Raw genomic sequence first — 17,828 nt, 5'->3', positions numbered from 1 at the left:
CACGATCCATGACGAGAGATCTCGAAACGGTGTTTGCTAGGTGTTGCTCGGTGATGTCTAGGTGCTGAGGGGCGCTTTTCCCCGCTATTGAGGAGGTATATAGTAGGCATGCTGCGCCTACAATGAACAGCCACACTTGCACTCTATCTTCAACAAACAACCAAATACCAATCAAATTTACCATCCATCAATATGACCGACAACTTGAGACAGGGAGCCGGCGACAAGCTCGCCAGCGCTGCTAAGCCTGAGAGCCAGAAGGGCGTTGTTGAGAAGGCCACCGACGCTGTCAAGTCAGCTGGTGACTCCGTTGCCGGAACTGCTCAGCCAGGTATGTGGTGATCGATCCTCCATCAAAGAGGGCATTGAACTGATTTGTCGACACAGAGAGCCAGAAGTCCGTCGGACAGAAGGCCAGCGACACCGTCAGCGGTACCGGAGCCAGCGAGAAGGACGGCAAGGGTCTCCTTGAGCAGGCCGGGGATGCTCTTGGACTCAACAACAACAGTGAGTGATTGACCGTCTATTGATCGAATGTACCGCAATTGACCGCCCCATAGACAAGCCATAAGCGATGACATGACGGATGATGATCTTGGTTCCCTCAAACGATGAATCAGCTTTATGATATGTATTAGCTTCATGACAACCCAGCTTATGATTCAAGACCTCGCTCCTCTGCCTTCTCAATGTGATGCCTGTCTTCTACTCGGTCAATGGTTGGTGGCGTTGATGGTGATGGTGCTTGCGGTGCTGGCGTTGATGAGATGTGGTTCCGGCTCAACTTTTCCCCCCGAACATCGGGAAATCTAGGAGACCTAGCAGATCCATGCTTCTGCCATGCTTTTTCGATGAATGATTCTCGAACCCGCCTCTCCCAGCCGGTGAGGATATATTGACGAGCACCATTTCTCCGCCCCGTATTATTCCTATCATCATACAGCAATGCTCCGAACGGCGGCGTCTCGTGCTGCTGCTTGCGAGCTTCGATGCACTACCCGAGCAGTCCTCCCCGCGCGAAGCTTCACATCTACATCTACACCTGCATCTAGAAGCACGAGAGCTCTACCTCGGACAATTCCTGCCACACCCACCCCCACCACCACCCGCACATTCACCAGCACCGCAATCATGGGCCGCAAGGAAAGCGATGCGTTCGGCGAGCTCGAGGTCCCCAGCGACCGCTACTGGGGCGCGCAGACGGAGCGCTCGCTGAGCAACTTCAAGATCAACCAGCCGCAGGACCGCATGCCACCACCCATTGTGCGTGCCTTTGGCATCCTCAAGGGCGCCGCGGCGACGGTCAACATGAAGTTTGGGCTGGACCCCAAGCTGGGCAAGGCCATTCAGCAGGCCGCGGCCGAGGTGGCCTCCCTCAAGCTGGTCGACCACTTCCCTCTGGTTGTCTGGCAGACGGGTTCCGGCACGCAGTCCAACATGAACGCCAACGAGGTCATCTCCAACCGTGCCATTGAGATCTTGGGCGGCGAGATGGGCAGCAAGAAGCCTGTGCACCCCAACGACCACGTCAACATGTCCGCTTCATCCAACGATACCTTCCCTACCGTCATGCACATTGCCGCCGTGCTGGAGTTCGAGGAAGCCCTTCTCCCGGCCCTGAGGGAGCTCAAGAATGCGCTGCAAAAGAAGGCCGACGAGTTTGAGCAGATTATCAAGATTGGCCGGACACATTTGCAGGACGCTACACCTTTGACTCTGGGGCAGGAGTTCTCCGGATACGTCACTCAATTGGAGTATGGCATTGAGCGTGTACAGTCTGCTCTGCCACGTCTTCGATTCCTGGCACAGGGTGGAACTGCGGTCGGTACCGGCTTGAACACCTTCAAGGGTTTCGCCGAGGACATTGCGACTGAGGTCACCAAGATGACCGGCCACGAGTTCAAGACTGCTCCCAACAAGTTCGAGGCTCTGGCTGCACACGATGCCATTGTAGAGGCTCACGGTCAGCTCAACACCCTTGCTGTATCACTCTACAAAATCGCCCAGGACATTCGCTTCCTTGGCTCCGGCCCACGCTGCGGTCTTGGAGAACTTAACCTCCCTGAGAACGAGCCCGGTTCTTCCATCATGCCCGGCAAAGTCAACCCCACTCAATGTGAAAGCATGACCATGCTCTGCGCCCAGGTCTTTGGCAACCAAGCCGCAGTCACCTTCGCCGGCTCTCAGGGTAACTTTGAGTTGAACGTCTTCAAGCCCGTCATGATCGCCAACCTACTCCACTCCTGCCGTCTCCTCACCGACGGCATGAACTCCTTCCGCGAGAACCTCGTGGTTGGTCTCGAGGCCAACGAGGCCAAGATTTCCTCCATCCTCAAGGAGAGTTTGATGTTGGTCACCTGCTTGAACCCCGTCATCGGGTACGACATGGCTTCCAAGGTCGCCAAGAATGCTCACAAGAAGGGCATCACGCTCAAGGAGAGTGCCATGGAGCTCGAGGCTCTCAGCTCGGAGAAGTTCGACGAGATTGTTCGGCCGGAGTTGATGATTGCTCCCAAGGAGAAGAAGTAGATCTCGCGTTGGGGTGGATGTTTTGTAGATACCTTTGGGGTGGCCCTTTCCTCCCTTGCTGTAAACTAAGCGTAACGAGTAAAAGCACGACTTTGTTGAAGGTGTTGGACATCACCATTCGTCTCGTATGCCCTTATTCGCAAGCACACCGTCCTGACTTCAACCGAATGCTTCGCGAGCAATTTATTATGCCCCTTTCCTCGTGGTCTTTAAGATGTCACTCCGAGAGAGAATCGCAATAGCGTCTGCATTGCTTTGTATTCTTGGTTGGCCTTTCAACAATCACATTGGGATGGTTGTTTTCCTTGACATTTGCTGAATACTTTTCCCATCCAGGAGAGTTAATTCACCCAGGCACTTTCCTACAAACCATTTTGTCAAAGCACAAAAAGTCTCCCTGCATTTCGGAGCAAGAACAATATACTTTCACAAACGCTCGACTCCCATGCCTACCTGTTCGAGATGCCCACAAAGCTCGGAAACATCTAAACAGATCGGCGCACTACCCCAACCCTAACCCTGGCTATGACTTGCAGCCTTTCCCTAAATTGAAAGGTTCGAAAAGGAGACGGAGACGGACGACATGTACATTCGATAWCCATATTTGGAAGAGAGACAGAATCGCGCGGCCAAGAAATGTCATTCGCCGGGCGGATCTATCTATACCATGGCGATTTCTATCACTGCATCACGAACACAATCTCGCTTCAAGCAGAACCAATGAGCTCAGGAATCTCTGTAGCAGGCGTTCCGCTCTTCGCGCCACGTCCTCCAAAACCCCATCGAATCTGGTTGGGCATGTTTACCGCGACTCCCAGTTCATCCGCCCTACAAAACGTGATTAGCATTCACTCGGAAGACAGATGATATCAATCATCACTCACCACGCAAATACCAAACCTGGGTTCTTCTGGAAGCCTCGTCCAACAATGACCAGATCCAAACCATCCTTCTCGAGAAGACTGTTGGCGAGCGTGGCGTTCTCAATCGAACCCACAGATCCCACAGCCATCTTGCTTCCAACAGCTTCCTTGACCCTGATGGCGAACGGTGCCTGGTACGCTGRTTTGCTGTGTGGGTGCTGCTTGGGGTGGTTGCCTCCTGAACTAACATCGAGAAGATCAACACCACGCTCGGCCAACATTGGAGCCAGCTTCACAGTATCGTCACAAGTCCAGGACTCTGGGATATCGCTCTGCTCCTCCAGCCAATCGGTAGCGCTAATTCGGAGGAAAAGAGGCATGTCCTTTGGAATGATCGCTCTTGTCTCCTCAACAACTTCCAGTGTGAGTCTCACGCGATTCTCAAAGCTACCTCCGTACTTGTCTGTCCGCTGGTTGCTGACGGGGCTGAGGAAGCTGTGGAGGAGGTATCCGTGTGCGTTGTGAATCTCGATGATGTCGAATCCAGCCTTGAGAGCCCGGCGGACAGCATCAGAGAAGTCCTTCTTGAACTGATTGATGTCTTCGAGGGTCATCTCTTTTGGTTGAGCGTGCTTGTCGTTCCAAGGAATGGCGCTTGGAGCTTGGACATCATCTGGCCACCCGTTGACATCTTTGCCGGCGATGTCGCCAGCGCTTAGCCAGGGTGCGACGGTACTCGCCTTCCTTCCAGCGTGTGCAAGCTGTATCATGATGTGCTGATTTTGGCTGTGAGCGAATTCTCTAGAGTCGATATCAGCGGGTGTCTCATACATTCAGGGGTCCAGGAAAGATGAGGTGCGGAGACACACTCGACCCATCCACATTTCACTTTGCTTACACGGTGCGAGAGAGAGGTTCTATCTGGCTGTCCTTCCATATTCCAACATCCTCAGGAGTGATACGGCCGCGAGCTTGAACGCCGGTAGCTTCAACGCATGTGAGTCCTGGGCCGCGTTGGATGATGCCTCCCATGTGCGTGTGGTGCCACTTTAATATGTCAGCATCAAGACTCATGTAATTATAGCACCTCTTTGCATCGAAGGTTGTTCATATTCGCAAATTCCCCCCAGGCATCCTAGCTCTGGTGCGTTGGCAGCGAATCAAGTCTCGGAATACCACTGCGAAAGCGGATCTCTGGCCAGTAGGAACAACATTCGATGCAAAGAGACGCTGTATTTCCGGTGTATGATCAGACATACCATGGTGTAGTGTCCATCTTCGGCCGAGTATTGGCAAAGCGGGCTCAGCATGATGCGGTTTTGAAGGGTCTGGATATCATCAGCACTGATTGCTCGCGGGTTCTTCCATATGAGCATACAAGACCACGGATCTTGAGGGGCCGGAACAGCTTGGGAACATCTTTCTTTGCTTCCGTGAGGAGTGCAGTTCCCGCTGGAGGGTTCTGGAGAGGCGTGAAGTATGTTGTGTTGGGTGCAGCTTTGTTGACCAGGTGACCCGGAGTCACTGCAGGTGCCTGAACGGAGTGGTGGGAGTTTGACATGCTTGCGGCTGGGGTGATTGCAACGCAATGAACTTGGTGTCGTGAACAAACGACGAGAAGTTGAATGAAGAGCTTCTTATGGTTTTGGTGGACCTCCTACACGGTAGTTGTTCGATGATTGCTAATCGGGAGCTGATTGCGTCACCGGCCGGCAGGTGGTAAAAAGTTTTAGCGAGGCACGACCACGACCTCCAATGCTTCGCTCAATCATCAATGTTCATCAACCCGGCTCGATGATGAAACTGTACTACATACTCACGGACCTTCTGCTGGGGAACATGATACATGCATATGTCAGCAATACACCGCTGGGCTTCATGTCGTGAGAAGGAGGACATCCGCAATACACCCGTCACGCCATTCGAATGCCYACCTTACCATCGTTTTCCATCAGCCCGCGGAGTTTGTAGGGACTCCCCAAAGTCCCGTTGACATCAATCCACAGCAGCTGTAACAGCCAGTCGTCATCTACAGAGACCGCAAATCGACAACAAAGCGTGTGCTACATATCCCAACCCCTTCGAGCCGATCATAGGGTGGCGGAATGCCCCAATGCCGCTGAATGCTAAAGCACAAAACTGGACGATTTCCAAACATCAGGTCTGGAATTTTGTGTCTGCGGGAAAAGCCAGGGAGTCATATCACCGAATGCAGACGTCCACAAAGCCGGCCCAATCGTCCATTTCAAGGGCCTCGCCTTGCATGATTCCCTGTACGTAAGCCTCGCCAATCAGCTCAAACCCGACATTGTCCGGCTGAGGCCTGAGACAATAAGGTACGCCGGCACCTAGAACAACGTGTATCAGATCTCCAGCACGCGTTCCATATGGAGCCAGTCCTATGTATCCCGTGGTCGTCAGGAAGAGCACTCGTCCACTGGTCGGGCCCAAAGCGAGGGTATGTTGGGCGCTGTGTATGGCATCTTGATATATATCCGTATCGTCGAGCAGGCTGCGCCGACGTTTCGAGTCGATGTTATCAGTTATGGCATCTCTCGTCTGACCACATCCACTTGCGTAGTATCCATGCTCTGTGAACATGTCAGCCATGCATGGTTGCGCCACGGGCTACCTCACTTACTGCATATCTCAAGATCTCGACCAAGACCCTTGAAAGCATCGACGTTCATGGTACTACCGGGAGAGCGGACGGTCCTGGAACCAACAATCAGTAGACTCTCCTGCCACCACTGATCGATTTTGCGATGGGCATCCGAGACAGGGCTATCGGGAGTATAGTCGAGCATCACTGTTCCCACAACTTCAATCGTATCGATGAGCTTTCCGCACAGCTGCAAGTAGCCAGTCTCGTGGTTCCAATCAACCTCAAGAGTATCGCCGCCTGCTCTAAATCTAGAGTCGAACACAAAGGGCCTTGCCAATAAAGGAGATGTCCAATCTGGAACCCATGAGGGTAGATCGAGCGTATTGGTGGAGTCGTCGGGAAATGATTGTTCCAAGCTCCGCCTACCTCCTCCTGCGCAAGCAAGCAGGACCAGTATCTGACGAGCTTCTTTGGCAGAGGAGGATATCTTAGTGCCTAGCCTGGTCATCTCTCCAAGAATGTGCATTGCGAATTCGTTGAAGATCATTGCCGGGGACAGTGTATAGTCCGGCGCTACATCGCTGGTACTGAGACCGAGTAATGCCTGGTAGATTGGTCAATTGAGAAGGCGTGAAGTAGAGAGAAGAATCCTACATAAACTTTGTCGCGTGGGTCGGTAGCTCCAAGACCACGAGCCATTACAAGAAGGTCCAGCAAGTCAATGAAACCTTCTCTCACATCCGCTGAAGGATATTCATCCTCGCCGCCTGGAGAAGTGCCCCCTGTCCCACTCTGATTTGCACCGTGAGCAAGGTATCTCTGATGCCGCCGTCTGATGCGATTGATTCGAGAGAATGGTAGCTCCCAAGCACTCAATGTCGGGTCGAGTTGCCACTGTTCTGAAGTTGGGCCTTCGAGAAGGCATACAACTTTCTCAAATTCGTCCCATTGTAGGCTGCTATCACCGAGGACGACCTCGACGTTGGGGTTCAGGACCACTTCTTGAACCTGAAAAAGTTAGCTCCAAAGCAGAGTGTCTTATCAAATTTACCCACGATCCACGTTCTGGAGAACCACGGTCGACGTAGAATGGCTGCAAGCGATATCCAGCGCTTCGAGCCTCGCTTCGGAAGACCTAGTGTCTCCAGCTGGTCAGAGTTCAGGACGCTGTGTCTCGTGGAGATATCAAGCAATTGATATGCGAGCTGCATGCCCGCACGAGAATTATCAGCATGATCACCCAGCCAGACGGTAACTTTCCGGGCACTCTTGAAGATCTTTCCCATCAACTGGACTTGCTGATTCTTCTCTGAAATACTGCCTTGCCAAATGCATACTTGGTCGATCCAGAGGATGATCTCACGATCGCTGTCCCTGAAATGTCGGAGAGCTTCAAGCAGCGTCTGCGTGATCAGAAGTCGCCGCCCATTACAGAAGATGGTCTTATCAGGTTGGCCATCTCCCCAGGTATAACTCAAAGCATCATAAGAGCTTTGACCAATGTAGCTGTCTATCAACGTGATGGATATGGCTTTGTTGCCAGTTCCCGGTAGCAGTTTCAACAGGCGAATACTGTTACGACCTTTCAGGCGCGTGTAGTGAAAGTCAGGGAGGTCGAGTCCAGTGGGCGGGCTTTTCCATCGCGTGATGTTCATGTAGTTTGACCCGCTGTAGATGATCCGTCGATCCTAGTGTGAGCCTGATGTTCATGTTGGCACCCGCGACGAAATTGCTGTCACAAGCGAGATTATTAAGGAAAGAGGAGGAGCAAGGGCGAAAGGCCAAGGAAATGTGGGAGGAAGAAGCAGCGAAATTAGTCGTGAGAAGTGTTGTGTGAGAATTACGTGGTACGCGACTTTCTATCCATCGCCACGAGCGATCACTCTATCACACCTATTATATACCGTCAAGTCATTCGCTAGAGATAGCTTTGCGAGCATTCGTTGTCAACATTATTTTTATTTGTCCATCAGCGCTTTCCATTCCCCGTGCGAGAATACGGGCCTCAAAGAAACGAGCCATCCACGTTGCAGAGTCGAGGCGATGCGCCGACTCCACACTCTTGCCAGTCCTCGATCAACTCACAACTCCACGATGATGCCAGGGTCGAGTCGAGACCGTTTCCACGGTACGTGGTGCGGTATGGGAAGCGACAATGCGCACGCGTGAACTGTACACCAAGACTGGGGGTGTCATACCAGAACTTGGTTCCGGTGAGCGTGTCTGGAGCGACATCGTCCTCAACCCAGTCTTGGAGGTCCGAGATGATGCTGTTGGGTGCAACGCTTGCGACTCGGTTTTGGCCAAACATCCATGCTCCAGCACCGCTGATGCCACCGACACCACAATGAGCCATGCCGCTGATGCGGAAAAGTCGAAAGAAGTCGTCAAGGCCCGAGTTGTCGAGTCCCAGCGACTGGGCGACCTTCAAGTAGTAGCGCTGGCTGTTGCCTTGAGTCACCAGTGGATCTGCCATGCCGTGGTACATCAGCAGCTTTCCGCCAGAGGCCTGGAACGCACTGAGATCGCCAGAATAAGCCGATACGCCGCCATGGAAGGCATCAAGTTCATCCGCCCGTGCGTAGTCTGCTTGACTCATGTCTACTGCCTCCCAATCCGGATCGTCAACGACGGCAAATTTGTACCAGTCTCTGGAGATGCCCTGTGCCGCGCCGGAAAGCTGGCCAAGCCTGAATGCATCCACCTGCGACCCGTATTGAAGCGCCGGGTAGAGGAGTTCGCCCTCGGTGTTGTAGAGCTCGGAGAAAACGTTGTTGACCGTCGTGACTTGGATGTCGGTCAAGCAGCCAGCGAGAGTTGCGTTGTTCGAGCATGCGAGCACTGACGAGTCGAACTGACAAGCGGTAGGATCCTCGAGAATGCCATCATCCACGCCATCAATCGCTGCATCACACTGATCGAAAATGGCAGTCTGTACTGTGAGCCAGTCCGCAGAGGTCAGGAATGTCTCAGCTGTTGGGCTTCCCGTGAGCTGCAGGAAGCGACCGCTCCACGCTTGCAAGTGGTTGAAGTCGGATGCGGCGGAGCCAGAGATGATGCCATCAAAGTCGTCGGGATATTCCTGAGCAGATTTCATTCCTTGTGCGCCGCCAGCAGAACATCCAATGTAGTAGGAGTACTCTGCTGGGGTGTTGTAAAACTGGTTGACGACCGCTTTGCCAACAACAACAGACGAGTGACGTGCACGGTACGCCCAATCCAGGATGAGCTCGTTGGACTCAGCAAACCATGATCCATCGAAAGATGAGCCGTTGTGGCCAGCATTGTCGCCAATGGCAGCGAATCCAAGTGAAGTAACGTATTGCATGTCGACGAACTTGACACATCCGTTAACTCCTCCGTTATCGGTGCTCATGGTACGGCCATTCCACTCGCTCTCGCCCTCCGGAAGCCAGACTTCCATATAGACCTCCGATTCCTCGCTGGTAGCCACAGTCAGAACGACCCGGCAAACATCTACCTCAGGTACAAAGGATGTTCCGCATGTTGACTCTGCCTGGCCTCCGGTGATTGTGATGGTTGAGTTCGCAGCGTAGGATACGCATGATACTGGGCTGGCATCAAAACCGGTTGGGAAAGTCAGGGAGGAGCACAATGTTTCGCAGCTTACACTCGCCATTGGGTYGGGTGTGCCAGGCGCCGGTGGGGCGGGTGGACTTGGTGTTGAGATTATCCCTCCCATGGATGAAGTGGTTGTAGAGGTCGTTGAGTTTGCCTTTGCTGAAGGAGCTGCTGTCGAGGGAGGTGGTGGCGAGCCAGACGAAGTTGTGGTGCTGGTCCGAGAGGAAGTCGTGCTGCTAGAAGTGGAAACAGTTGAAAAGCGTGATACACTCAGTGGGAAGGAGGTATTGGGCGCGACAGATATAGTAACTGCAGTGGAACGGAGAGAGCTAGACTTGGACGCCGGGGTGGATGTAGCGGCTGAGGAAGAAGCTGTCAAAGAATTGGCCGAGGAAATGGAGGCGGCGGACGAACGAGAAGAAACAGATGGAATCGAGGATCGCCGTGTATTAGTAGAAGTGGAATACGGGGCGCAAGCGGAAGGATTGGTATTGCAAAGGCTGGCGAGCTGAGAATATTCCACGCGAAGCGCGTCCTCCAGCCTTGTTATCTCATCCCTGATGGTGGAGGCAGGGTCGGCGGCAGCAACCTGGCGTCGATCACCGGGATCATGGCCAACCCATGGTGTCTCTGCAGCTCCACGGCCCAACAAAGCTGCGAGAAGGACTGGAAGGGCGAAGAACATGTCCGATGACCAATGGAACGGGATGAAGCGAGATAGATTGACGAGGCGTAGACCGAAAGAGATTGATTGTGCGTTTCGGGGAGATGAAGAGAGGGGACATGCACTCTAATGAGGTGCCGCCTCCCACCGCCGAGTCAATGCCGCCGGGCCACGTTTGTCTGATCAACTCCCTCTCGAAACGCAGCTCCAAGCCGTATGACAGGAACCAAGACTTCAAGTCGTTTGTGCATGCCGTGTTCAGATGCATAGCGAAGAGTGGGCCATGCGGTGCTGCGGTGGGTCCTAGGTGGATTCGTCTCTCCCAAGCGAATAATACTTTACCTGACCAGGCAACGACATCATGGCGGGATACGGAGCATGTTTTAGAGTCGATTCTTCCTCGAGCTGTCAAAGAGTTCCTCATCGCCACCCATCCCATCACCTATCGACCGAACAGATGAGCAAAATGCATGTCTCTGTCCAGCGATCGCCGAAGAAGCAACCCCGTTGCCAATTCAATGCGGAAATTCTGAGATTGGCCTTCGCTAATGCCGCGTAGGAAGCGTGGTACACGTCGACGTTTGCTGTAAAGAGATCTCAATCCCTGCACCTCCAGACATTCGGTAGGACGGGCGCTCCCTTGCAAACCTTGCAAGTGGCCTGGCCTGTTGTGCTCCAGTGGAATCATCCCTGGCTCCCACTCCATCACCCTCGCGATACTATCAATGTGGGGTTGTACAGCGATCCAGAGAACATTACCACCACGATGGCGAACACTCTAGGGATAAGCAAGAGAGGTGAGGTGAAGTGTAAAAACTCGCTGCATGACCAGGCTCGTATACCGCGAACCAACGGCTGCGCTGCAAGGTGACCCACAATTCTATTCCAGGACAGGCGCTGCAAATTCTCAATTCGGTGGCTGGACTAGTACAGTAACACGTAGATGCATGAATCCACCATACTATTGGAAAGGCCAAGGAGACTCGAGCTGTCAACGACGCGGCGTTTGCATGGCATTGAGCTGGCGAGAGAGACATTGACTCAATCCAATGAGCGAGATATATTGTCAAGCGAGCTGAGCCCAACACAGTGCACACCTGCGGCAACACCGAGTATTGATCGTGCCGGCCATCGCTGAGCTTCATTGTTCATTGATCCATGGATGGATCTTTTGCTGAGATCGATACTCCAAATCCGTTTTGTATATCCATCGCCGTCTTCTTCGAATGGCTAAAATCATGTCACAGGGAGATAGCAGCGAAAATATCGCTGCCCAGTCTCGCCACAGACGCGTTGCGATGCGAGATGCTTGGCTCCGGAGTCCATTTCCGGACTAAGAACGAGTACAATCGCCGGGCAAGTGATGTCTCGTTCACTTGATTGCTGAAAGGGATGACCTTGGTGGTGTGAGAGTGCAGCATGACCCAAAGGAATCAAGGGATGCCACTTTGGGCACATGTGTAACGATTCGTCCCACCACATGCGAGCGAAGCGAAAGCTCAATACTTGCATGAAGTTATGATTGCGGCTGTTCGCTCCTCGGGTCTTTATGAATGGACAGGCCACACACATGCTGTATGAGGCTGGAGTGGGGCAGCCTGATCAGTCAGGGAACACATTCGAGATTCACAAAGCCAATCTGATGGTGTCCCTTTGAGGATCTGTTTTTATGGTGAGCTCGTCGATCAATTCGTAAGTCCTCAAAATTCTGTTCATTGGATTCTCCCTGCTTGGTTCCCACCGTACCCGGTATCATAGTCGAACTGGTTCTCGGGCACAGAGTAGCCTTGCTTCTGCACCCTTGCGTCGGTAGGTTCGCGATACGGGCCCATAGACAGCCGTGGTGCATCCCATGCTCCGCTTTCACGGCGTTCGGACTCAGCATCATCGGCAAAAGCGCCTCTCGCTCCTGTTGTGACGGCTCCTTTGCCGTTCAGATCGTGCAAGCGATAGATTCCTCGTCGTGTCTGTTGACGTCGAACATAGATGTCTAGTCCAAAAGCGACGAGTGTAGACACACTGTCCAGAGCATTAGTGTTCCACGTCTCTTGCATCCATCCGTAGGGCACATGGCTCGTAGACTCACAATCCAATCAGCGTAAAGGTGAACAACGCCTTGTAGATGCGGCAGACCATGATGCCGACATCTTCTTTCCAGTGCTCAATATCACAGACGTGAGCTAATGTGCCACTCATGAACCAAGTGAGAAGACTCCAGCTCACTGTCCACAGAATCGCCTGGATGCCGTTGACGGCAAGGTTAAATCTTGGGTTCAGGCCGAAGYAGCAATGCATGACGATTGTGATAGCAAGAGCTGCAATGGAGAACAGAGAAGCCGCTGTCAGCTAGTCATATGTATGGTATGAGTAAAGTGAACGATTGTCGAGACTAGCACGCGAGGACTGAGTTGCTTCTACGTACCCATTTGAAAGTCCATGGCGTTTGGTATGTGGTTTCGTCGTGACTCAAGTGGTAGATGAAGTAACTCATAATGGCTCCAACGATTAGGCTTGCCATCAATTGGGCGGTGCGTAGGCCATGGAATAGAATGCGTGGATAATGCGAGGGCGCCGTTTTGGCGCCGCGGTCGAACAGCAGCATATCTGCTGTAACTTCGGCTACCTAGTCTCTGGCTGTTTACGTCTGGCAGAAGCAGAAATCTAGAGAAGAGTTGCAAGCGGTTTGAGCAATGTTGACAGTGATGCGTTAATGGTTAGCAAGGGGAACAAAAAATGAAAGTTGCTTCTCAGCCTCAGCCTCACATCTGGGCATCTGTGCATCGTATCGCGACCGCCGGCGGGGGGCCGCTGATTGGAGGAAGTTAGCGCTGGGTTACAGCGTTCCGTTCCGTGCAATGCATCCCGCGGCTCAGCTCTCCAGTGACATGAGGAGACAGAGCAGAGCACCTATCGTCAACGCAAAATGGGCAGTCATCTCCCATTACTTTCTGACACACCCTGATCCACTAAGCAGGACCTTTCTAAATATACCTTAAAGGCGTTGACATTTCCTCACATGCGTTTAGCACAAGGAAACCCAACCTCCTCCAAGATTTCACAGCAAAAAGGCAAAAAGATGGGATGGTCCCTAAGGGGGTCGACTGAATACAACATTAGCTTTTGGCTCTCTCTCCACTGCGTGAGAGTATGAACTTACACCCTCGACCTTGGCGTTATTAGCACCACGCTCTAACCAACTGAGCTAAGGAACCGATGAAAACCCGGGCAGAATCTTGCTGTATATAATCACGCGTTCTCAGCGGCAGAGGGGAGAAACGACATGTGCCGGAGGGATCTCAAAGTTCACAGGCCCAAGACTGTACATATTACCGTAAGTTGTCGATAGGCCTACAGTTCGTTTCCCCTGAAGGACTGTGCTTTCGACTCTATGTTGCTAGTGAGCGCTTGAGGCAAGAGTGGCAGCTATTAGCAATATGATTACATTTCCAAAGGTTCTATGCTCTCTATTTTTGATACTGTCCACTGCAAAACGACACACGACGCATTATGGACCAGCCGACTTGCATTCAAATCTCACTAGCATGTCGATATGTAGCATGCGGGCTTATAGATGCTGATGCACATYGTCTTGCCAGGAATGCGCTAACAGTTGTTCTCGACTCCTTTTATTAATCGGCAGTGCGCCGTGTTGGAACTTAGCGACGGCCGAGTCCTGTATGGGCACCTTATAGCTGAATTGACCCCTCTTCGTAGTCGGGCCTGGCGCTTGGTTCCAGCTCCGCGTCCGCCACCATCGCGACGTTGGCACCTAGGTAGTCTCACGAAGTTGCAGGGTCTCCGGCAGCGATGTCCAATCGAAATCAGAAGTCTCGGAAAACCTCGTCAACAGTCCTCATCTCCCTAGTCGAAGACGAGCTCGGCAATGTTTGGCCTGTTCCGGGCCTACCTTCTCTTCTCAGATAATCGGCATACAGCTTCGCACCAGTGTATCGCTGTGCACCTTGAACAGAGTCCACACCAGGAGTGATTACCTGGCTGTGGCGATTCAACCCTCCTGTGACAAGCTCATTCTCCACCATAACTACCATCCACACTCCCACTTTCTCATCACTTCCCAGCAGAGGCGTACAATGTATCCATCGGACTTTCCCGTGTTCCAGCATGTCCGATCCTGATGTGAGCCATGCAATTTTGGCAGTGACGCCGGTGCCATTCATTAAAGCTTCGAGAAGACCAGTGCGTACTGCCTCTGGACCGCCTATTCGATCAAGAAGCTTGCTCTGTAACATGCCAGGAATCCTCAGAGTTGGAGAGGTGAATGTTATCCGTAAGGAAGGGTATGGTCGGACCAATAGGTAGTTTTGATACACTCCCGGAAGCCGGCCAGAGGGACCAAGGCTAGCATGAGGCCACATCTGGGGAGGTCTAGGATCCGGAGCATCCATTCCTAATATGATTCTACTGCCGCGGCTTTTCGTTCTGATGGGTATTCCTGATGCAAGAGAGCCCGACGCCGCCACACTCGCTGGTCGCATTCGATTGCTGATTGAATCTGATTCTTCGGGAGACAGCAGCTGACCAAATTCACGCAGCGTCTCTTTGGGGTCCCTGCGGACAGGATTTGCTGAATAAGAATCACGCAGTCGGTCCTCAAAAAGAAGCTGAGCGAAAGACTCGATGCCCTTTCCGCCCTCGATCAGAGAAGACACATCAATCTGGCAGCCTAGGAAGTATCGAGCTTTGCCTTTGTTGTCGTAAAGAGGAGCGATCAGGAGCAGATTCATGAAAGGCGTTCCATCCCGTTTATAGTTGAGCACGGTCTCGCAGCACTCCTCTCCTTGTGTGAGAGCTGCGACTAGCCTTCTAATAGATGCAGATGAGGTTTTCGGGCCCTGCAGAAATCGACAGTTCCGTCCAATGACTTGTTCACGACTGTACATGGAAGTGTTGTAAAACTCTGTTGCACACCCATTAGCAGTGTCTACTTTGAGGAGCAAAAGACGTCTTACCTTCGGAAGCATACACTATGGGATTATCAGGTAATGAAGGGTCGCTAATGCAGTATACCTCAGCGAGACTAGGCACAAGGTCGCGCATTACTGGCGCGCTATGGCCAGTAATCTCTTTCACAAGCGTGTCCGTCACAAGTGATACCAGTTGGTGCGTCAAGTACGCCGGCAGGGCGTCATGAACCAGCTCGTGAGCCAATTCATTCTTTCTCGCCCCGAAATGACGGTCGAGGGTCGCGGCATTTTCGATTGGATGGCCATATTTGAGAGACATCTGGTTCGCCGCGGCATTGGCGTAGTCAAGTGCCAACATGATCTTCTTTGCTTCCTTGTACTGGTTGAGAGTTCCAACATGCTGCGGAAGATATGTGCCTAGGAATCCGGAAAATCGCATGGCAAGCGATTGATCGCGTAATATCATATCCAAATGGTCAGCGGAGAAGAACCGTGCCGTAAGAGCTTCAAGACTGCTGGTGACACGTCCCGTTGGTGGCGGAGGAGCCTGTAGGTTGAACGAGTCCAGCTCGGAGTCATCTTCCTCATTTTGATCGCCTGCCACAGGCCTGGCTGAGCTTGCGCTGGCCTGGTCGTGGTATTCTTGGTCATTCACTGATGCTCCGAAGACGCTCGCGGGAGCAGGCGAAGCTACAGGAGACGGCATTTCCTCTCTAGTGTAAAGCGGAGCACGGGTAGCTCCGCCGGGGGTGGACATTGGTGAATCGTCCAGCACGTCGTCGGCGTCGTCGTAGTTTGCATGTACACTAGCAAAGTACGGTGCCTCCTCTTCTCGGGGAGACACGTTAATGACTCGAAGGTTAGACATGGCATCATCCGCACCAAACGTACTTAGGCTTGTGGCGGTAGAGTATAAGAAACTTTGGCTTAGCTGGCGTGAAAATGGTCTTTGCTCGTGCGACAACTATTTCTGTCATCTCTCTCGCTTCGGCGACAGCTCTAGCTAGGGTGTGCCTGCCCAGTGGTCAAATCCACGGTAGCGGTTTGAGATGCGTTTGCAATCTGGTACCGGACGGACATTGTGGCGCATATTGCTCCGGATAATGAAGAGAAGTCTATCCGAGACGCCAATTCGAGGAACCGCTCGACCCTCTCACCAAAGGATATCAAGAAGAAATTATCAACGCGTCTTGATGTATCATAGACTGTTGGACAGGATCGAACTTGCGGGAAGTTGGCAAACTCTTCTCTAGTCCTGCCAAGACAAAACGGCCGCCTTAAAACCATGAACATTTGCTCCGGTTCTGCGAGCGCGAGCGAGAACAACCCCAGCATGCTTGGACTGGAAGCACGAGTGAGGCGCATGCGTGGTTGAGAAGTCCGGAGAATGAGAATGCGGCACGCGAGCGCTGAGTGGCATGTGAGACGGCCTGCACGCGAAAAGAGAACGAAGCCGGACACGACTGCAACACACGGATCATTGGGAGTGAAATGCACATATGTTGCCCATTTTTGCCAGCCTTTGACCAGATACAAGAATGCCTACACAGTTACAGCTCACTGACCTCAGCCATTTCAAGCAAGATAACATGCAAAGGACGTCGTCTGCCGCCCTTTGGTCAACCTTGCCTCGTTCCTTCGAGATTGCTCCAATGATTCGTCTGGACTCGGGGGACCTTCGACAGACGCTTCATGCATTCACTGCGTTGAACTGCTACCTTGAATCGTCCAGCAGCCTACAATCGCCGGTGTAAGTATTATGCCGTGCACATGAACAATAACGAAGATGCCATTCAGACTCTCTCCTCTCCTGCATTCCTCCTTCCACGAGTTCGCAGTCCTAAACGGTATGGCCATAGGGGACACCCCGACGGCCATAGCCATGGAACATGACGCCCAGCTTAAAGGTGCGACCCGAAAGTCCATCATCCAAGGCTTCAGTAAGTACTGTCGAGAAACGCGCAACAATTGCAGGCGTATCGCGTCCTTCTCTCAAAGCAATCCTAGCTCTCGGTCTTATAAACCAAGGGTGGTACTTGAGTATACCGTCATATGTTCGCTTTCAGTGCACGTAGCATTCGCACTTGAAGGCCCAACCAGTAGGTGGGTACATGTCACCGATCAGGGGACTGGGCAGATGGTCGTAGCCGCGAAGTGGCGACTGGAGAGCGGCGTGGAGGAAATGAAGAACGAGCCTCACGCAAGAGAGCAAGCTGAGAAGAAAGCTCCGCAAAGCGTGGGTTTCTTTGCAGCCGGGGCGAAGGAATGATGTAACGTGAAGGCTGAGTTCTTCCCATATCAGCCTCACGCTAGTAAGTTGACAATAGCTTTGGCTCGTGTCTTATCTTGCAAGCCATGGCTGCCATCGCTTGTCGATGATTGGGAATCGTCAGAGTTCCAACAACGTGGCGCGTGAGTGATGGAGGCGGACGTTGTCAGTACCGGGTTGAGCTCCCCTATCGGCGTCCTCAACTTCGCACAAGCAATGCTGAACCAAGATCCAGGGGTAGCATCTTAGTTGGATGTGGCTGCAAGAAAGCCGATGCGCAAGGAGTTATTGCAGTGCTCAGCGCCTCCGACAAGGAAAGGGACTCTACCTGAAGTACAACGTACGGAATCATCAAAGAACAGGATTTTGATGTTGGGCCGTTTGACTTCGA

General features: G+C 52.6%; 7 protein-coding genes; 2 read left to right on the top strand and 5 right to left on the bottom strand.

The window, feature by feature from the left end:
* Positions 1-192: 192 nt before the first annotated feature.
* Positions 193-571, top strand: RCC_08639 (uncharacterized protein; the record flags this gene model as incomplete). XM_023773887.1 has 3 exons in its annotated part: positions 193-331; positions 388-507; positions 561-571. The coding sequence occupies 3 exons, from the start codon at positions 193-195 to the stop codon at positions 569-571; spliced, it is 270 nt and encodes an 89-aa protein (XP_023629655.1).
* A 560-nt stretch (positions 572-1,131) lies between these two features.
* Positions 1,132-2,529, top strand: RCC_08638 (probable FUM1-fumarate hydratase; the record flags this gene model as incomplete). The annotated part of the gene is made up of 1 exon (XM_023773886.1): positions 1,132-2,529. One exon carries the CDS (start codon positions 1,132-1,134, stop codon positions 2,527-2,529), a length of 1,398 nt encoding a protein of 465 aa, XP_023629654.1.
* Positions 2,530-3,236: 707 nt separating this feature from the next.
* On the bottom strand, positions 3,237-4,953 carry RCC_08637 (probable NADH:flavin oxidoreductase/12-oxophytodienoate reductase; the record flags this gene model as incomplete). XM_023773885.1 has 5 exons in its annotated part: positions 3,237-3,357; positions 3,414-4,193; positions 4,291-4,439; positions 4,652-4,720; positions 4,771-4,953. 5 exons carry the CDS (start codon positions 4,951-4,953, stop codon positions 3,237-3,239), a joined length of 1,302 nt encoding a protein of 433 aa, XP_023629653.1.
* Positions 4,954-5,594: 641 nt separating this feature from the next.
* Positions 5,595-7,652, bottom strand: RCC_08636 (uncharacterized protein; the record flags this gene model as incomplete). XM_023773884.1 has 4 exons in its annotated part: positions 5,595-5,983; positions 6,034-6,601; positions 6,652-7,005; positions 7,053-7,652. The coding sequence occupies 4 exons, from the start codon at positions 7,650-7,652 to the stop codon at positions 5,595-5,597; spliced, it is 1,911 nt and encodes a 636-aa protein (XP_023629652.1).
* Positions 7,653-8,002: 350 nt separating this feature from the next.
* On the bottom strand, positions 8,003-10,264 carry RCC_08635 (uncharacterized protein; the record flags this gene model as incomplete). The annotated part of the gene is made up of 1 exon (XM_023773883.1): positions 8,003-10,264. The coding sequence occupies one exon, from the start codon at positions 10,262-10,264 to the stop codon at positions 8,003-8,005; it is 2,262 nt and encodes a 753-aa protein (XP_023629651.1).
* Positions 10,265-11,955: 1,691 nt separating this feature from the next.
* Positions 11,956-12,845, bottom strand: RCC_08634 (uncharacterized protein; the record flags this gene model as incomplete). XM_023773882.1 has 3 exons in its annotated part: positions 11,956-12,262; positions 12,330-12,589; positions 12,666-12,845. 3 exons carry the CDS (start codon positions 12,843-12,845, stop codon positions 11,956-11,958), a joined length of 747 nt encoding a protein of 248 aa, XP_023629650.1.
* Positions 12,846-14,064: 1,219 nt separating this feature from the next.
* On the bottom strand, positions 14,065-16,036 carry RCC_08633 (uncharacterized protein; the record flags this gene model as incomplete). XM_023773881.1 has 2 exons in its annotated part: positions 14,065-15,161; positions 15,214-16,036. The coding sequence occupies 2 exons, from the start codon at positions 16,034-16,036 to the stop codon at positions 14,065-14,067; spliced, it is 1,920 nt and encodes a 639-aa protein (XP_023629649.1).
* Between the last annotated feature and the right edge of the window lie 1,792 nt (positions 16,037-17,828).

The sequence above is a fragment of the Ramularia collo-cygni genome (genome assembly GCF_900074925.1).
Source record: "Ramularia collo-cygni strain URUG2 genome assembly, contig: RCC_scaffold14, whole genome shotgun sequence".
NCBI lineage: Eukaryota > Fungi > Ascomycota > Dothideomycetes > Mycosphaerellales > Mycosphaerellaceae > Ramularia > Ramularia collo-cygni.
The sequence above is the reverse complement of the archived record's forward strand: the minus strand, read 5'-3'. Positions and strand labels throughout refer to the sequence as shown.